At 41.1% G+C, this 18,463-nt stretch overlaps 1 protein-coding gene and 1 long non-coding RNA gene across 2 annotated transcripts; one reads left to right on the top strand and one right to left on the bottom strand.

Moving 5' to 3' along the window:
• Positions 1-6,129: 6,129 nt before the first annotated feature.
• On the bottom strand, positions 6,130-10,816 carry SYPL1 (synaptophysin like 1). Its single transcript, XM_048933476.1, has 5 exons — positions 10,692-10,816; positions 9,887-10,005; positions 8,468-8,672; positions 7,436-7,624; positions 6,130-6,627 (listed from the first exon to the last, which is right to left on the bottom strand). Exons 1-5 carry the CDS (start codon positions 10,758-10,760, stop codon positions 6,499-6,501), a joined length of 711 nt encoding a protein of 236 aa, XP_048789433.1. The 5' UTR covers positions 10,761-10,816; the 3' UTR covers positions 6,130-6,498.
• Positions 10,817-10,919: 103 nt separating this feature from the next.
• On the top strand, positions 10,920-17,583 carry LOC125696788 (uncharacterized). The gene is made up of 3 exons (XR_007378535.1): positions 10,920-11,028; positions 12,819-13,006; positions 14,878-17,583. It is a non-coding gene; the product is annotated as an uncharacterized LOC125696788 (long non-coding RNA).
• Positions 17,584-18,463: the final 880 nt, after the last annotated feature.

Genomic DNA, 18,463 nt, shown 5'->3' on the forward strand with positions numbered 1-18,463 from the left:
AGGGACAATACTGAACATATGTTCTCCAGTCATTGTAGAGCTTATGAAGTGAAACTTGAGAACACAATTCCCACATCACTGCAACAGTTGTGGGATGCAACTAAAACATCTTGTGGTAAGAGAGCCAGCACAAAAGCATAAAACAGCAAATAACAATCACAGCAGTTATTAAAAATGCACTTTAAAATAAAACCCCCAACAAACTTGAAAAGGAGTGTGGTCTAAAGGCTCAGAAAAGTAATACAAAATTCACAGTTCAGAAAAAGGGAAAGTGACAGAAGCAGAAAAATGGCAGAATCCAGCAGAAGGATTAAGATGCAGAGTGCAGCAATTTCCCTGAGAGCAAAGGAGAGCTCCAAGGGAACCTGATTGTATTAAATGCAAAGCTAAAATTAGATGCTTGCAAAGGCAGATCAAGATGCAAAAATTAAAAATAGCTCCTGCATCTGCAGAATGTGGTGGAGAATTAGATTTGAAGTCACCAGAGGAAAGTGATTTAGGAAATGATGTGTATATATGGGAAAATAAAAATGAGCTGGGAGCAGCAGTATGTGTAACAACTGACAGGTTACCACTCCAAAGTGGAGAGGTGCAGCAAGCAGAACTCCAGCTGCTTTACAATGCAAGAAGCAGCCCGTGGAATTTAGGACAGATAGCTACAGAACCTGGGCCACAGGGTGGAAGCACAGCTGTGGTCCAGAGTGTGGTACTTGTAGAAAAATACTTGAATAAAACTGAAATTGAGTAAACTTGGAGCATCTGCTACACCAGCTTTTACTCAGATTGAGAATCAGGCTCTAAGGGACCTGTACAGAGCCTCCTTCATTGCTGTGTGAGGCAAACTGCCCGGCAGACTGGTGAGAAGAAAATGCAGCTGACAGCAGTAACATCTCCTTCAGCCAACAAGTGCATTTTATGAATAAATGAGGAATTGCTCAGACATTGGCTGGATGCAGTGCCAAGTACAAGCCATTCCTCACTGGCAGGGCATAGGTAGCTGAGAGCAATAACAGAAAGCCAGGTTCCTTCACCACGCCCACTAAATCACATCACTCAGTGCTGTATCTCTGTGTGTCTTGAACATCTCCAGGGACTCCATTCATATGACCAACAGGAGATGTGATGTGGCCAGATCTCTCTCATTCTTCAATTCCTATGACTTCTCTTGCAGGGTTGTGGCAGTATCGTCACCCACTGCCAACAGAACGCCAACTGCCATAACAGCAGCTCTTCTGGGTCTTGATGCACTCAGCAAGCTCATTTCTCAGCACAGCTGCACAGATCTAACCCTCACATCACAGATCACAGCCTCCTAAGCCACAAGTTAGCCAGTTCCTTTGACATCTCTTAATGACGACAGGATTTTGTTCTCAGCCTGAAAGTTCCCTAGTGATGTCCCATACCAACCCCTTTGCTCCATTTTCTTCCACTTCCACTGTCCAGCCTTCCCTCCTACCCTGGTCTTCTGATCACAGCTCCTCACAACCACACCACAAATCACCCCTCAGCGCAAATGCTAGGGCTGCATAGTTACAGCTTGCTACCAGGAGGATCCACACACTCTCTAAAGATTTTTGAGCTTGCACAACTGAAGGCTGCCAGGATTGCTGCCAGCTGATGATAGCTCAGTGGAGAGACCTGGCAGATCTCCAGGCCCTTTGTTTCCTCAGCACAGAGAGATAAGCAAACTGCATCTCCTGTTAGCCACAGAGATACTCATGCAATCAAGATAAAGCTGGTAAACCAGGCAGGTTTCCTCCACCCCCATTACCCCCCCTCCCCCCCCCCCGCTTTTGTCAGTAAATAAGGCACTAAGCATCTCAGTGCTGCCAGCATGGATGTGATATCAATTCAAAGCAAAGGCTCCTCAGCCCTTTGTGGGTGTCCAGTGTAAATGAGAGCAGCTGCTTGCTTCTGCTGCACCAAGTCCCATCTCATCTCAGCAGCAAGACTCCAACAGACATCAAAGGCAGCAGTATCCTACAGCAATCCCCTCTTTTTGAAGCAAAACAAGCCTTATCCTAATGAACAAGGAAGGGACACATGGTTATTCTTTCTGAAATCTTGCTTGCTGTGGACTGTGCATCACATTCACCTCAGTCTGCAGAGCCAGTACACCATTAACATTTACCTGGCTGATGACTGCAAACATGGCATGCTCAATTTGAATTTTTTCTGAAATTACATCAATTTATGTATATTTCACCAATTTTAGTCTCATTTGCCACATTTTGTCTGTCTTCTAAGGGAAGTACTCCAGGGATAGAACACATTTCATCTACAAGTGTAAGAGAGCTTCAGACTATGGGGAACAGGAATACCTCTTCATATAGACCTTACAGAAGGAGAGCATGCTAAACCCCAGCTTTGTTTCAGCTTTACTTGCAGGCTAGACCTTGGCCAATGAAGAATACACTGATCTAATCCTTTCCTTCTCTTATGTGCAAAAATACACACAATGACCATTTATAACAAAAAAAAAATACAACACTGACTCCAATAGCATTTTCTGTGACAGTCAGCTCATTGTAGAACTGGAGCTTCAGGTGGTAAATAGACAGGAACAAGATTTTTTTTTTTTTAATAAAATTAACAAAAACACTATTAAAGGGAAAAATAGTAATACACATTGTATATAACCTGAAGTCCTAAAGAATTATGAGATTGAAGAGCCTAATTAGTCTATAGTTAGCTATTTATCTCCTTAAGCAATAAGCAAACTCAGAAGTTTTAGACCTTAGGATTCAATACGTGCTTGAATTAAGCATGATGCAAGCAGGGAGCCTCTGGCTAAAAGAGAAAAACAAGGTACAAAGGGAAACAGTCATCCACCAGGTGACAAAAGAAAACAATATAGAACTTGGAAAAAAAAAAAGCTTGGTTCAACCTTGCTCAAAGCAGTGCAAGCTTTGATCAAGTCACAAATACCGGTTTGCTCCAAAATTAAAGATATAGCAATGGAATTACTCTAACACCTAAATATTGTCTTTATGGTAAGCTTGTAGTAGTGATCCTACAGCTTGTTTTTTTTTTTTTTTTTTTTTTTTTTTTTTTTAAATCTTAGTCTCAAGTGTCCATAATTCTACCAGGAACACTGAGAAGGGCCAATAGTTTTGGTATTTCCCCCCCCCCCCCCCCACTCCCCTCCCTCCCCCAAAGTGAAAAAACCTTATAAGTAGCAAAGTTACTTGTATTTTTTCCCCCCCTTTTTTAACCAACACTTTTTTTCTCTTCCCATCTGCACACATGATATAAGCATACTGTTACAAAGGCAGCCATTGGTGATAACTGTCACAACAGCCCTTAATTAAAGAAATCTCTTCAAGGAGAAATGAGAGTTTCAGGTTTGAGGTTAGTATTTAGGGCATGGAATTGATACAAGAGAAGAGGTTAGAAAGGACACCACAGAGGTTGTTTTTGGCATGTGATCTTAGAAGACAGGAGAACAGTTAGTGCAAGACCACTTAAAAATAATGCCTCTGTGTATTCATAATCAGCTATCTGGCTCCATACTTTAAATCTTGATAAAAGCTTCGTGCCCTGCATTAGCTAACGCCTGAGCATCGTAATTGCAGCCTTTCAACAAGATTCACACTATTTATAGCCCAATGCAATTCTGCAGGGCACGACCCAGCTGGTAGCAGAGATGAAAGGCAAGATGAGGCTCAGCACTTGACATCACTAATGCCAGTGAAGCTTCAAGACCCAATTAAGACTACTGAAATGACAGAAACCTAACCCAGCCAGGAATAATTTTGTGAAGCTCGATGCAAAGAAAGTGCCAAGAGCGTAACATTACTAACAGCATACACATCCTGGCAGTTCACACAGAAGAGATACCCAAGCAAGGCTGTGGAGACAGCTCAGTCAAGCACTACATTAACACCAACCACTGACTGCCTGAGGATTTTTGAATATTAAGACCAACAGCACTGCCAAAAGTGAAACACGTTGACAGTTTTATCAGTCCTTCAGAAGGAAGCATCTGCAGAGCAATTTATACTGGGTGGTCCTAAAGAACACCTCCAAAGCTGGCATCGAGCCAGGTGTTAACACCAGTTAAACAAACAGAGCAGACTAACATACAACAAATCACTGTTGCTACCAAAAAAAAAAAAAATCCACAAAGTCACAAAAAATAACACACCAAACCCTGAACAAGCCTGTAACAGGTGTAGCCCATTCAACATCTCACTTCTCCCACCCTGTAGCCTTTTTAGGCTGAGAATTGCACCTTGCCTACCAGAAGGTGCAGCAAACAGCTTCTTTGAGCTAGTGGAAGTGAGATGCACAGAATCATGGAGTCACTCAGATCAGAGAAGGCTTTAAGATCATCGAGTCCAACCTCAACCTAACCATACTACCCTAACAATCATCTGCTAAATCATGTTCCATCACGTTCCTGAGCACCACAGCCAAACAGTTTTTAAGCACATCCAGGGATGGGGACTCAAGCACTTCCTAGGGAAGCCTATTCCAGTGCTTAACAACCCTTTCTGTAAAGGCATCCAACCTAAACTCACCCTGGTGCAATTTGAGGCCACTTCCCCTCATCCTGTCACCAGTGAGAAGAGACCATCCCCGCTCTCTTGTAAGCACCTTTCAGGTAGTTGAAGAGAGCAATAGGGTCTCCCCTCAGCCTCCTTTTCCCCAGACTAAACAGCCCCAGTTCCTTCAGTCACTCCTTATAGGGTACATCTCCAAGCCCTTCTCGAGCCTTGTTGCCCTTCTTTGGACCTGCTCCAGCACCTCACTGTTTCTTTTCTACTGAGAAGGTCTCAAGGAGACTACATTTTGATTTTACATGTCATGCCCCTGATGTGTGGATTGAAATCAAGTACTACTTTTCTTCCACATTCCCTCAAAACAAGCCTTTGTAAGGTGATATAGTACTTGGTTCATGAGTGATTATAAAAATAAAAGCAGCTTGCCTATTTATCAGTCAGAGTTGGCATTGTTAAACAGGAAATGGTGAGATATCCATAGCTTTCAAAACCCTTATCCTTGAACTGGGAAGAAACAATGTCCTTTAAAAAGGCCATGTGAACACTGCATTTCTTAACGCTTTTGAAATAAAACTCAAAAGAAACTTTGGACAGTTAAAAGTAATAAGAGGTCCCATATAACAAGCTGGCAGAAGTGCTGCACAGCACCAGGTGAATGTGACCTGCTCAAGTAAGTGATGGTCCTCTCAAAGAATCTTTACCCAAAAAATGGAGAAAAAAAAAAAAACCACACCAAACCAACCAACCAAATCACCCACTAAAACACAATTCAAGGCATCAGTCTAACTGCTCTTCCACAGCAGTTACCTCATTCAGCTAGCAAGGTCAGAAGCAGCTAAAGCCACATCCCAACACATCTGCATCTATTACAGCAGTAAGGACACAAGGCACCCTCTTTTTGCAGCAGCCACACTAACTTTATTATACTTAGAAGCTTACTATCAGAAATACAGCTCTTGTACAGTCAACAGTCTAAGTCTGCATCATATACAGTGACACACCTTTGCTTATTTTCATGATACAGCTTAAAGATAAGATTAACAAGCATGTGTTTTGTCTAATAAACTGTATCTAGGCAATTCAGAGTCAGGTATCTTCACACAGATGTTCACAGAAACCATCAAGTATTGCTCTCAGTAAATACAAGTGAGCTGAGCAGAGTCGATGAAGACTTTCATATGTTGAGACAGCTTTAGTCCAACCCTTCCATGTGCAAAGACTGTATATATCCTTCAGAGGAAGGAGTAGAGACTGATATTAGCCACTAGAATATTAGCTTTGGAGTCCACAATATGTGAGCAAGTTCTGAGACTAAGTCACCTTCTGCACACACACACACCTTTGATAAGTGAACTTACACTGAAATATTGCAGTTCTCATCTGAAGATTATCCTAAGATACTAAACAGTAACCAAATATTAAACAAATTAATGTCCTCCAAAAAAGACCTGTTGACAGAGTTGATGCTGTAATCTGAAAGGAGTACCTGCAAATCTAGGTGTGACGTCCACAATCCTGACAGAGCTCCAGGCTGTGTGCAGATGGCTTTGGCATGGTGTCCATCTTACCAAGAAGATCAACTACATTTTTCATTGGGATTTCACATGTCCTGGTTGTATTTGCATTTCTTTTTTTTTTTTTTTCTCTCTCCAGTAAAGGCTTGTTAGAACTAGATAGGCTGCAGTTGTAACTCAAACACAGGTGCTCCTTCCCCATCCCTCCTATGAGGTTAAAGAACCCCCCAAGGTGCCAGCATTTAGGCAACCTCAACATTTTCTCTCAGAAATATTGCACAAGGTTGTACAGCCTTTTGTTAAGGCATAATATACTTCAAGGTAGCAATTCAGTTGAAATATTGAAGACTACATCAAGGTAACACTTCATATGAAACAGAAGTCTGTACCATCAGTTATTACTGAAATAAATCCTATTGGCTCCATGTTCTTGGCAGTCTGATGTGAAAGTAGCAGCACTGCAAAGTATAATCTTGGTCTTATATTCTTTGAGCTGAATATGTCCCTGGAACTTGAGAACCTCTGATTAATTGGCTGTGCAAGTTGGTGTCCTTGTACACAAACCAGATATTTCCTCCCCACAAAACCATATTAAGTAAACCAAATACCTGTAGGTCAAGAAAAAAAAGCGAGGTTAGGTTAAACAAAAAAAAAAATAAAAAAAATACCCCAACAATGCAGAATATGACTTCTAAACAAGCCAGAAACAGCTCTCCAAACCAAAGAGATGACAGAAGATACCTGCATATACTCCGGAATATTATGAATATTTTAAACAGACTTCTCTGGAAATCAGATAGTTGATATTCTGTCTTTTGTACAGAAATACAAGTTCCCTCTGCACATACAGAGCACACAACTGATCACTATAGTGGGACAATGAAAAATAACACTGAGTTCTGGAAAGCAAGTTTCATTAGGAAGATCTTACAGTGAGACAGAGCTACCTTGCTGCAAGGAGCACGTGAGCACTCTATGCCAACCATCTTATAAGGAACCTCTGAGGTGTAAAAATTCACACAGCTGATTTTAAGAAGTGAAGTTCAGTATCAGAAGACAGAGCAGGAAGCACAGTTTTTCCTCCTTAAAGCAGTCTGAGCCATTTGGGTGGCTGAGAAACATTTTAAAGGTGCTACAGGCTAGAGACAGAAATAGCAAGGAGGCTTAAATGCGTCTAGGAACTATCATATCTAACAACTCTAAAGATAAATCCTTCAAGTTGTTTCTATTCCTTTATAAGAAGAGAGGAGTTTCCTTTTTTTTTTTTTTTTAAAGGTATAAGCACTGTATCATAGTATAACCAATATCCCCACAAAGCAATTTTAAAATCAACACATGTAATGAGAATATGCTTCTCAGCTACCATCTGCATTCTATAACATTCATTGAAAATTGCATGATGTAAGACATACATACCACAGACACATTCAGAGATCTCATGCTGGTCACAGAGCCAAAATGACAAGTTGTTTCTGGAGCTCTGCAAGAGTCAATTAGTGGAATAATGCCAGCCCCTGTTGATATTTTGATATCAGCAAGTGCCTTTGCCCAAGCAGAAGTACTGACCAGCCACAGAAAGGTTGTTACAATAGTTACAGCTAAGTCCTACAAAAGAGAAGTACTCGTTAGAAGATTTAAAAGAAATTAAGTACACACCAGAATAAGGCAGAGACTGTGTCAACTACTTTAGAATAACCATATCAGTACTAGTGAACACAAGCACAAACATTAACAGCTTCGTAATTACAAGTCAACATGGGTAATAAAGTTGTGTATCAGCCATTAAATCACGTATGCCTTTTGTATCTATCAAGCAATAAGCAATTTTATCCTTGGGAAGAAATTTGTTTCTAAACCAGACAGCTGGCACTTACCAAAATTAATGTCTCACAAAACTGGGGTAGCAGGGTGATTTCAGTCTGGACTGCTGATATCCCAAAGTTTAGCTGAAAAGGTCACTAGGACTGAGAGGTATTCCAGATCATACCCAAAAAACACTGTAAGGATCAGGGCTTTGGTATATAAGGTGATTTCAACCCACAGGGTAACAGTTTCCCTCCATGTATCACATCTGTACAGCAGATGCTCTACAGAGGGGGAGTTCCCAGTGCCTAACAGGAAGGACCTCTCCCCATGGAATAACTGTACACTCAAATACATAATAAAAGTAAGTTATGGGGAAGACACTGTTCACTTTAGGAGGACTTTCATTCTAGTCTTCGCTTCAGTAGATGTATAGGACAAGATGCCATGGATATTAAAGGACTTTGGGTTCCTTCCTCCTTTTGCTTAAGTGCTGTAGCCACACATCCAAGACACATGGTTCACAGTCCATGCAGCTTCTGGAACTACCGAGTATTTATACAATAACTCAGATTTGGCTTGCCTTAACAGCATTTTCCATCCTTTTTAGAAGTACAAAAAGACATGGAAATACTTATTACTCACAGTTAGTGGAAACTTGCTGTTGTGCTGATACACGTGTTTATATCCAATATATACTACCAGGGCAGCAATGCAGTAGAGGAAAGCCAATGCTGCAAGCGTAACAAAGAATTGTGCAGAAGAGGAGAAGTTGCCCACAAGATAGATGTCAGTCCAAGTACCACCACAGCGACTAGGATCTGGTGCACTAAACTGAACAGTATTCAACCTGGAAAAGATAAAATATATTACATAGTAATAGTCTACTATGCAGAGGAAACTTCATACAGTCATGCTTCACAACACCACTGCTTCCTTCAGCATGCTAGTTGTTTAAGACTGTAAGAAAAATTGTTTGAATAACATTACCAGTTATACAATACAAAGGTACACAGATCTCTGAAGATTGTTCCTACATTGAGATATGCAACAGTAGCTTAAAGAGAAGTGTTGACCTTATATTTCAACTAACTGAAGAAAGTAGCTCCAGTTTGGAAGCAGACATATTATATTTTGGAGGCTAGCATTTAAAGGTGGAGGGAAGGTGAGGGGCAAGACTTAAAACGAAACAACTGCATACCTACACACAAATGCAAGCACTGGATCTTCAAGCAAAGGAAGCTCAATTAAGTTTGCAACCAGTAGCAACTCAATGACCAGCACAGAAGCATTTCAGATGCCTACCTTCTCCTCCAAGTGCTGCTACAATGCTGAGGTTTGTGACTAAGCTTTGTACTTCTGGAGAGGTCTTTACATTCTAGCATCTGAATCCATTTCTATCATTACACATATGCTTACTGAACATGAAAGTAACACATACACTTCTTATGATTGTGCCAAAGTTAAAAGAAAGAATAAGCCTTCTTCCTCATGCTCCAAGAAAGCAGCTTGCATTTACATTACAATTGCAGTAGAGTATTTAGTCACGTACTGAACAACCTCAGAAAGACTAGAGTGGAATAAACTACGAAGTTAATTTTCTCTACTCTGCCTTTGCATGAAGATATCATGACAACAGCACATCAGAAACAGTTGTACCTGGGTCCCCAGATCAACTATGTTGAAAGAAAGGGGCTGTTAATACTGTAGATAATCTTACAGAATCATTAAGGTTGGAAAAGATCCCTGATTACTTGTACTGTTCTGCTGATTAATCACCTTATATAGCTTTCCCACATGGGCAGAACATAGCTTAGGGTAAAGCAATACAAAATAGTCAGTTATCACCTTTACTTCCTTGCCTCCACAGCACACCAATGACTACAGTGCTTTCAGTCATTACAACTTAATACTCTCTTCTTTCCCTTCAACTACCATAGATCAAGTCAAGAGGTTCACAATATTAGTTTGTGTATGTGAGCTGTTCACAAGGAGAAAGCTAGATGAAAGTGAAGAAAAAAATAATCAGCGTATATGAGTAACAACTGAACAGATTAATCTCACCTGAATGGATAAGCAAACACAGCTGTAACTGTTTTGTTCACCACACCCCTGCAGGAAACTAGAAGGGTAGTCTCACCATGAAAGCTTCCACATGTTGAAAAAACAAAGATGGAAAAAATCTAGAAATTGAAACAAAGACATCAGCACACACCACTAGAGCTCAAAGTCTTTTAGCAGAAATTAATTTTTTAAGAAATTAATTTATTAAGAAGTTAATAAAAACCAAGAACTAAGCAAACAAGTTATTAATGAAAAAAAGCATTAAAGCAAAAGCAAGAAGGAATCAATGCATTGTATTTCTATAGAAATAATTGGGAAAAAAAAGCAAACAAGTCAGTTTCAAAGACTCTTGTTTACACTCAGTTCTACTGAGAAAGTACCATTTTGATTTGAATGCTGTCAGGGAAAGCCAGCACAGCATCTCCTGTAATTAATAAGCACTTCTAGGAGTCTCAGACATCCACAACTGTATGCCGACACAGCAAGAAGCAGTATCTCTAAGTAGCTCCTGCTTGCCCTCTGTTAAGTATGGAAACTCCACAGCTCCTACAAGCAGGATGTAAGATACTACCACCCAGCAGCCCAAGTTGCTGTAACAGCAGCGATGAGTACATCGTGTTATTTATCTGCAGAAGTGCTTTCTTCCCTCCTAGACAGGACCTGAGGAGCACCTCTTTGCAGAGCAGCCACTCCTAGCTGCACAACACAGACAGGCAGCTGACCAACACACTCCTGCTGAGGACTACACAGCCAAGCTCTGAGCAGGACAAACAGCCAACCCCAGGGCCTTCCCTGCCCCACTCACCCACTCGAGGACCTTGATGAAGCCCAGGGGCTCCAGCAACAAGCCACAGTCCACCTGCAAGCCAAACATCCTGGAAGACCACAGAGCAGGCTGCAAGTCCTAGAGAAACCCCTAGTACCCCCAGTCCCCAGGCAGCCCCTTTAGAGACATTGCCAGGCTCCACCCCGCCCACTCGCATCACCCTGTAGGCAGCCCCGCCCCCATTACCTCATACGGGGTGGTCTTGCCCCCAACCACCTCGCGCTGCTGATGGCCCTGCTCACTGTTCCGTCACACTGGGACCCTGTGCAAGGGGAAAGTCCAGCTGTGTAAGATGGCTGCTGCTGCCATGGAGGACGTGAGTTGGGATCTTGCTTGGGGAAGGAGGGCAGTCACGGGTAGGAGCAGCTTTGGCTGTTTTGTGAAATACCCAGAAGTGCAGGACTCAGCACTTGGTCTTGTTGAAGCTCATACAATTGACACTGCAGCAGGGTGTGACATTATCACATAATTTGCTCCTTTGTGCAAGAAGGAGCTTACTGTGCGGAGAGAGAGAGGTGCTGAGATCTGCCAGCTGCGATGGGCTACTGGAGGCAGCCCAATGTAAAGCTGTGAAAAGGATGGTTCTTTCTTTCACTGCTGTGTTATCCATATAGTTGCACAGCCTGGCAGCCTCCTCCCTGGCTGGTGACTTCTGCTTTGTTCTTGTGTGTGCTTGTGAGTGTAACATGAACTGCACAGATGAAATACTGTCAATCCCCAGCTGTCTCATTTTGATGTGCCTGTCTGTGAGGATTATATAAACCATTAAAATGAGTAGAGTGGGCTCATTTATTACATGAAAATGATGGTGGTGCTTCACAATACAATGAATTAGTGTAACTGATTCTATTTATACCAAAATCTGTAAACTTCTTTTAAATCTGATGTCACTTCAGGCTCACCAGCATTAGTATTACACTAGTTATTAAAGTGTCATCTTGCTATTAAGATCAACTTACAAATTAATAATTAATTAGTTACAAATGGTAATTAGTTGGCTTGTATATTGGAGCTCTCCAAGAATGTGCATCTGTGGTTACAAAATACAAATGGTGCAGTGGGCACTGAAGGGTGAGAGCACCTGCTTGGCTAAGGCTAGTTGTGCAGCTTTCCTTGGAGGTGTGAGGCTGTTGTGCAGGCACTCAGGGAGCTAGGACAGAGTGCCAGACCTCTCAGCACTCCAGCAGAGTGTGTAGGCATCATTAAGCATATGCTAGAATTGATTTTTGAAACTCGGTATCATCTTATTTTTGTCTGCGTATGCCTTCGAAGCACAAACATGATCAGTCACTCCTTGAAGTAAGCTACTAAACACTGTGTGATTAGAAATGACAGCAGGGTATCACTCGAGTGGGAACCTCAGGACAGCAGGGACCTAAATCACCAGTCCGCAGAATTGCAGCTTGCATTTCAAAGTGAAAGTAACAAGGCCAGTGATGGTCATAGAATCATAGAATAGTTTGGGTTGGAAGGGACCTTTAAGATCATCTGGGGCCAACCCCCTGCTATAGGCAGGGACACCTCCCTGTTGACCAGGTTGCTCATTCAGCCTGGCTTTGAATCCTTCCTGTAATGGAGCAACACCAGTGTGTGTGCTGGTGTTGTGCTGGAAATGTGGAGCCTTGAGAGAGCTCCAGCTCCTGAAGATGCGTTGTTCAGCACAGCTGTCAGACCTGTAGCAGCTCAGGGCAGAGCTGTCTTCCTGGGCATCCATCCTGCAGCTTCAGGGCTATTCTAGATATGCTCAGCACCTGACCAAGATAAGGTCTAAGATGACAAAACTTGTTATTTCATTGGTTATGACAAATTTGACTTCATTGACTAATGTTGCAAAGGAATTTGTTATTTTGGTGCTGAATGTAATCTCTGTTAATAGAGAAAAAACTCCAATCTGTACCCACCACCAGCTTCCTAATCTGTACCCACCATTTAACTCTACTAAGGCAGAGCTCTCTCACAGGGATATTGCAGTGGCACAGCTGAAGCGTTCTTTACTTTAGGCTGTGAAGATCTTGTGGGATTGAACTCTGGTGGAGAAGTCTTTGTGGAGCTGATGTTTTTTTCTTTTTTTTTCTTTTTTTTCTTTCTTTTTTTCTGTGTCAATAGGAGTATTTCTAATGTGGCTGGTGAAATTACCTCTTGTAAGGATCTGTCACAGTTCAGTGCTTTTTCCCCTGAGTTAAATGAGTAGCGACTGAACCAGGAAAATGTACCCTGGGGGAGACAATCTATGAGCCCTGCTGACTGTGTAGTACATGAATCTCAGCACAACATACCAAAAAAAACAAGCAATGGTGAGTGTTTGAGCCACACTAGGTAGCATAGCTGCCTTGAGCAGGCAGTTCTTTTAAGGAGTTAAATAAGACTATTAAAAAAGGGACAGGTCAAGAGAAAAGATGGAAGATCTATTTGGTTATTTTCTTTACCACATCCTGTATGCGCAGGAAAAACCATTCTGTATGTAACTGGCATTTGAGTCTAAATACCCCAAACAATCCCCCTACATCCAATATCTGAGTATTCTTCTTTGTTTCTCTATCTTCTTTCCTCCCCATCTTCTACTTAAACCTCAGAACACCTCTATAAAAGTACACATAGGCGATTCCTCTCCTTTATCACTCATCAGTTGGTTAAAAGTATTCCCTTATTTAAAGCATTCTTCAAAAATACTCTCAGTCCCTAATTGATTTTTTTTTCCAAAGTCTCTCCAGGTATCAAATACCTGATATGGAAGTACTCTCAACTTCATGCCGTGTTCTAGCTGTGGGCTCATTAATTCAAAACTGTAAAAGGCTCTTAATTTCTCATTTCATATAACTTATCTCTTCACTAGGGTTAAAAGCATTTTGGAACATTTTTTCTAATAGGTTGCATTCCAAAGTGGTATCAAACATATTAAATGTAGATGATGCTTCCACAGTGCAAATTTCATAAGCTAAACCCGATTCTAAATCGAATCTCTGCAAGGAAGAATTTAAGCAGGTAAACCACGAAACTGTGTAAGAGCAAGGAAAAAGTGCACTACAGAAAAAGGGAGTTATTTTGCTTAGAAAATTGGTTTGGCTATGAGAGAAAGTGAAAGAAGTATAGAAATTATACAGCAAGTGGGAGAAGCAGTTAATAATGAATATAAATTAGAAGGTAGCCTCTTGCAGAAAAGTGATAAGGGAGCAAATGGACCAAGGGACCAGCATATGATCTGCAGACTTGCAGACAACAGCTGTGCATTTTTAAAATGTAGAAGGAAGAGATTATACCAAAGTGAATAAATAGAAATGGTGGAAATCAACTCAAAGGAAAAAAAAATGCAGCAACAATCAATATTATGTTCTGTATTTGGGAAAAAGCAGAGAAGTATTAATGTGCTAATAGTATAATAAATCCTTGCCACTCCAGCAGGGCTCAGGAGAGTGTTTTGTCACATCTGCTAAAGCTTTTCCATCAGCTGTCCGTACCCAGCAAGACCAGTTTGGATGAGGCTGATAAAGGAGCTCTTGTAATACTACTACTGATTGCCAGTCATCTTTGAAACACTGCTCAGGATCCAGATGTCTGATGTCATGGCAAGGCCAATCCTGTCCATTTATCACTATTCCTAAGGAAAAAATATAACCCTCTCAATAGAGAATTAAATAAACATAGCTTATCTCGAGATATATGGTCATTTGGGAGTTAGTTTCTGCTGACTGGCCTATGCCTTAGCCTGTGCTTAGGCAGCATGATCAAAATACTGAGCTGATGCAGTTAATAGTTGTCACTGTGACATATATTTGACCTGGGACTTGATGAATGCAGAAGAATATAAAACTGATGTGAAACACTGATGTAATTAGAAGCTACCTAACTGATGTGAAATACTATGAGAAACCAACTGATTATATCTTAAACTGAGAATTCATAAATTAGTGAGGAAGTAAAAATAATTTCTCGAGATACTGAGTCTCATTCTTTGGAAGAGAAAAGACAGAGTTGTGGGGCTTACATAGCGGCTGTCAGGGTGTCTAGTGGTGGGAGAAACCTGTGGGTCTGCCTGCTGCTCAGAGACACATCTCTAATGGGGACAGCAAGGTGCCAGTGCTGCACTGCAAGAAGCATCCTCTGAGCACTGCAGCCTCACTGACTGACTCTCATGGGAGATGAATTCAAACTGTCTGATTGTTTAAAGGTCGTGGAGAGCTCCTTTTCTAAGGCTGAAAGAAGTTGCATGGTTTAGCTCATCAAAGTGAAGAGTAACTGAAGATATTACTGCTGGCTTGAAGTACACCAGATTCAGGGAAGGAAGAGGTTGATACTAAAAGACAATTTTACCACAGGGATGACTGCATGTAATCAAAGAACGTAATTCACGTTGAGTATAAAGTGTAAGTATGGGGTTCTGGAGGTGTCTCCCTGCAGCAAGCTCACTAAACCATGTCCCTAAGTACCACGTCTCCATGTTTCCTGAACACCTCCAGGGATGGTGACTCCACCACCTCCCTGGGCAGCCTCTTCTAATGCATTGCCACCACACAAGGTACTTGGAGCTGCAGTTTCCTCCTGGGCAGTTTAATTTCCTCATGGAAATCTACAAGTGAACCTTGTGACTTAATTTTCATAGCTCAACGTTTGTAGGTGTTAACGAGTCAGCTGTGAGGCAGCACTGTGCTGAGCTGTGAATTGTTCTCTGAGTACACCTCAAAAGGTCGTCACTGAAGATGGAGCTCTGGAACATACCAGATAATAATCATGATGTGTGCTATTGTATTTAAAATTCCAGCTTACACTGTAGAATCTTCAAGCAGAATGAAGCTGTGCTGAGCTGCTGCAGTTGTGCAGACAGCATCCTGTCATACCATCTAGTGGCCTGTTAGCATACAGCATGCTGTGGAAGTTATCCAACTTCAGGAGAAGGCAGTTATTATTCATACCATAAATTATTCTTAATTTATGTTTGTCACTTGTGAAACCCAATAGAAATGCATTTACAATGAATTTATTGGATGAAAGGAAGATATCAACAATGTTGTGGATGATTTAAAGTGGAAAGTGTGGGAGAAAGCAGGTAGAACCTATTCTCTGCTTCAGCCAGATCAGTATGGTCAGCCAGACAAACGCTGTGTAAGCATCAGAAGCTTCTCTGCATTAGAATCATTAAAGCCTAACATTACTACAAGTGACCTGTATATTATGGCAAAGCACATCTCTGTAGTGCTATTTATAATTTACTTTTTGATGAAATAAGGTAACCCTTCCTCTTTCTCCCACTTTCATTTTCTGATAACTGTCTCTGAGAACTAACCTAGTATGCTGGTTAAAAGTGGTTTTCCACCCCTGGCTGCACTTCCATCCACAGAAGTTTGCACTGTCACACATTTGATTGGGATGAAAAAGAAACCCATCAATGATTTCATTTTGTAATTTATTTTCTTTTGTTGTACTTATTTACTTATACTAAATAGATGCACAAAACTGTGCTGTTACAAAGCAAGATGTAGTTTGCATTAGGATGGAGCAGCTGGAGGCAGGAAATGCCTTTCTTTTAGCTACCTCGTCTTGGAAATTTCTCCTTAGCCAAAGTGATTTCTGACCCCCCCAGAAACAACCTGACCTCCACAGAAGACATCAGATGTCCACGGCAAAAAAGGTGATGATGATTCCCTTTCAGGACACTGTATTGAGAACACAAAGAGCAGGAGAATTGGGCAGAGTAGGACAGGATTCCTCAGGAGCTTCCAAATGCACTGTGTTTTTCCGAGCAGGACTGGAGTTCAGCTCAGATCTACACAGCAGTTTCAAGTTTCCAAGGACTTGTAGCACACTGAGGCTGAGAAGCAAAGCAGCTTTAGAACTTTCCCATTTATTTGGTGGATGAATAAATGTAGCATCTACTCTGCATCCTGAACACACGCTGCTGTGCTGCTGTGCACCTAGTGCTGCTACCCCAATATTTTGCCCAGCCAACCAAATCTCAATAGAAGTTTTTGCATAATTAATTATACAAGCAGAATGCATTGCTTTGCTCTATTTTTTTAAGGTTCCAGATTTTCCAACTGTTGACAAAGGATGTGTTAATGTCATCATTATGAAGTTCTGTTGTTTACTGTTTTCTTCAGCAAGCAGTAATTTTATTGACTTTGGCAGAGACATTGGTGTTTTGCATGATTTCAATGGATTTTGTGGCACAGACGCACAATGTAACCCAAGATGTTCCATAATAAACAGGACTGTTACTACCAGATGGAAATAGTCCTGAAGCATTACTGGACTTGAGAAAACAAAAATGTTTTAGGACAAACATTTTAGGTCTTAGCTTAATTGTCTTCAATCAATATCTACTTGTAAAATATTTTTGACAGAAAAACAAAGCCAAAGAAAGGATCTAAACAGTATTTATTTCAGATTTTACTCTTTTATTATCTGTGCACAAATTTAGTTTATGCTGCTCTTTAAAAGACATGCTGACACACAAGTTAGTGAGATAACTACACAAAATAGTATGAATTGGGGATGAGATATTTCTGATCAGAAAGCAAAGACTCAGAAGATATTCTGAGCAGTGAACTTAAATATACATGAACTAAAAGACAGTAGATAATGGCTGGCCTTATTTGTAGAGCTGCTCAAATTATTAAGTGTGAATTTCGAATTAATTCTAAATGTATCCTGGTAACAATAGCTTATGCAATCAGTGGATAATGAGCCCTGACACATGGCAGGTTTATAACTCAAATCTGGGTCGTGGACACGAAGCCACAAAACAAAAATTAATCTATTCAACAGTACAAATATTTCTCATTCTAAATTGTGAGAAAGGAAGTCTTATGTGCTTGGGTGGAACGGCTGTACACAAATACAGATGGTTCAGCAGGTATTATTTGCTTGCCAAGTGGGACACAATAGATACTCGCAAAGAGTGTGTTAAAAATTTGGAAGCAATGAAATGCACTGGGTAGACTGCGTGGTTTAGATCACACGTTGTAAAAATACATACAGATGAAATAAAATGCAAACAGCTGTGAGAAATTGAGGAAAAACTGAAACAGAGAGCATAATAAAATTAAGTGTTGCTATGCAGTTAATTCTGTTATCATTTGACCGGATTATATTTTCTAGAAATGAAAACACAAAACAAGTCTCAAGCAGCCCATGTAAATATAAAAGCCTTTCTCAATGCCATTAAATGCAAATGCTGCTCAGTAAAAATAGTTCATAAATCCTTAGTGCAAACGTTCACAGCCTGCAAAATGAAAGAGTGAGCCATGTTGTTCATGCAAGCCAAGGGTTTGGCCGAGTCCAGCTTCTCGTAGAACAACAAACTGCACTCTTGGCGCTGCGGGTTGGTAGCTGCATGTTTAACATGGTCCCTCCTGCTTCAGCACTTGACATTTAGCAGAAACAAACCGAGAAGGCGCTCGATGACCCCTGCCCTTCTCCTGCTGCCTTCAGAGCCAGGAAATGCTCTCAGGCACTGCCACTACCTGCCTGCCTGCAGCAGAGGTGCCGTTTTGGCAGAACACTGAGCAAATGGGGGTGCCAGTTGAGAAGGATGATGCAGTGTTGCCCAGTTATCCTAGGAAAAAAATGCTGCAGAGGAATCAAAAGAAAAGGATTTCCTATAGGCTTCCTAGACCTACTTGGGCTGTAAAAAAACCCCGGCCCTCACAGTAAGATCTTGCAAGTCAGGTTTCAGATTTCCTTTGGGAATCTTTCCAGTGTAATCTTTAAAAAGCCTTCTCAGAGCCATATCTGGTTCATGGTGACTGGCAAAAATG

The sequence above is a fragment of the Lagopus muta genome, chromosome 1 (assembly GCF_023343835.1).
Source record: "Lagopus muta isolate bLagMut1 chromosome 1, bLagMut1 primary, whole genome shotgun sequence".
NCBI classification, from domain to species: domain Eukaryota; kingdom Metazoa; phylum Chordata; class Aves; order Galliformes; family Phasianidae; genus Lagopus; species Lagopus muta.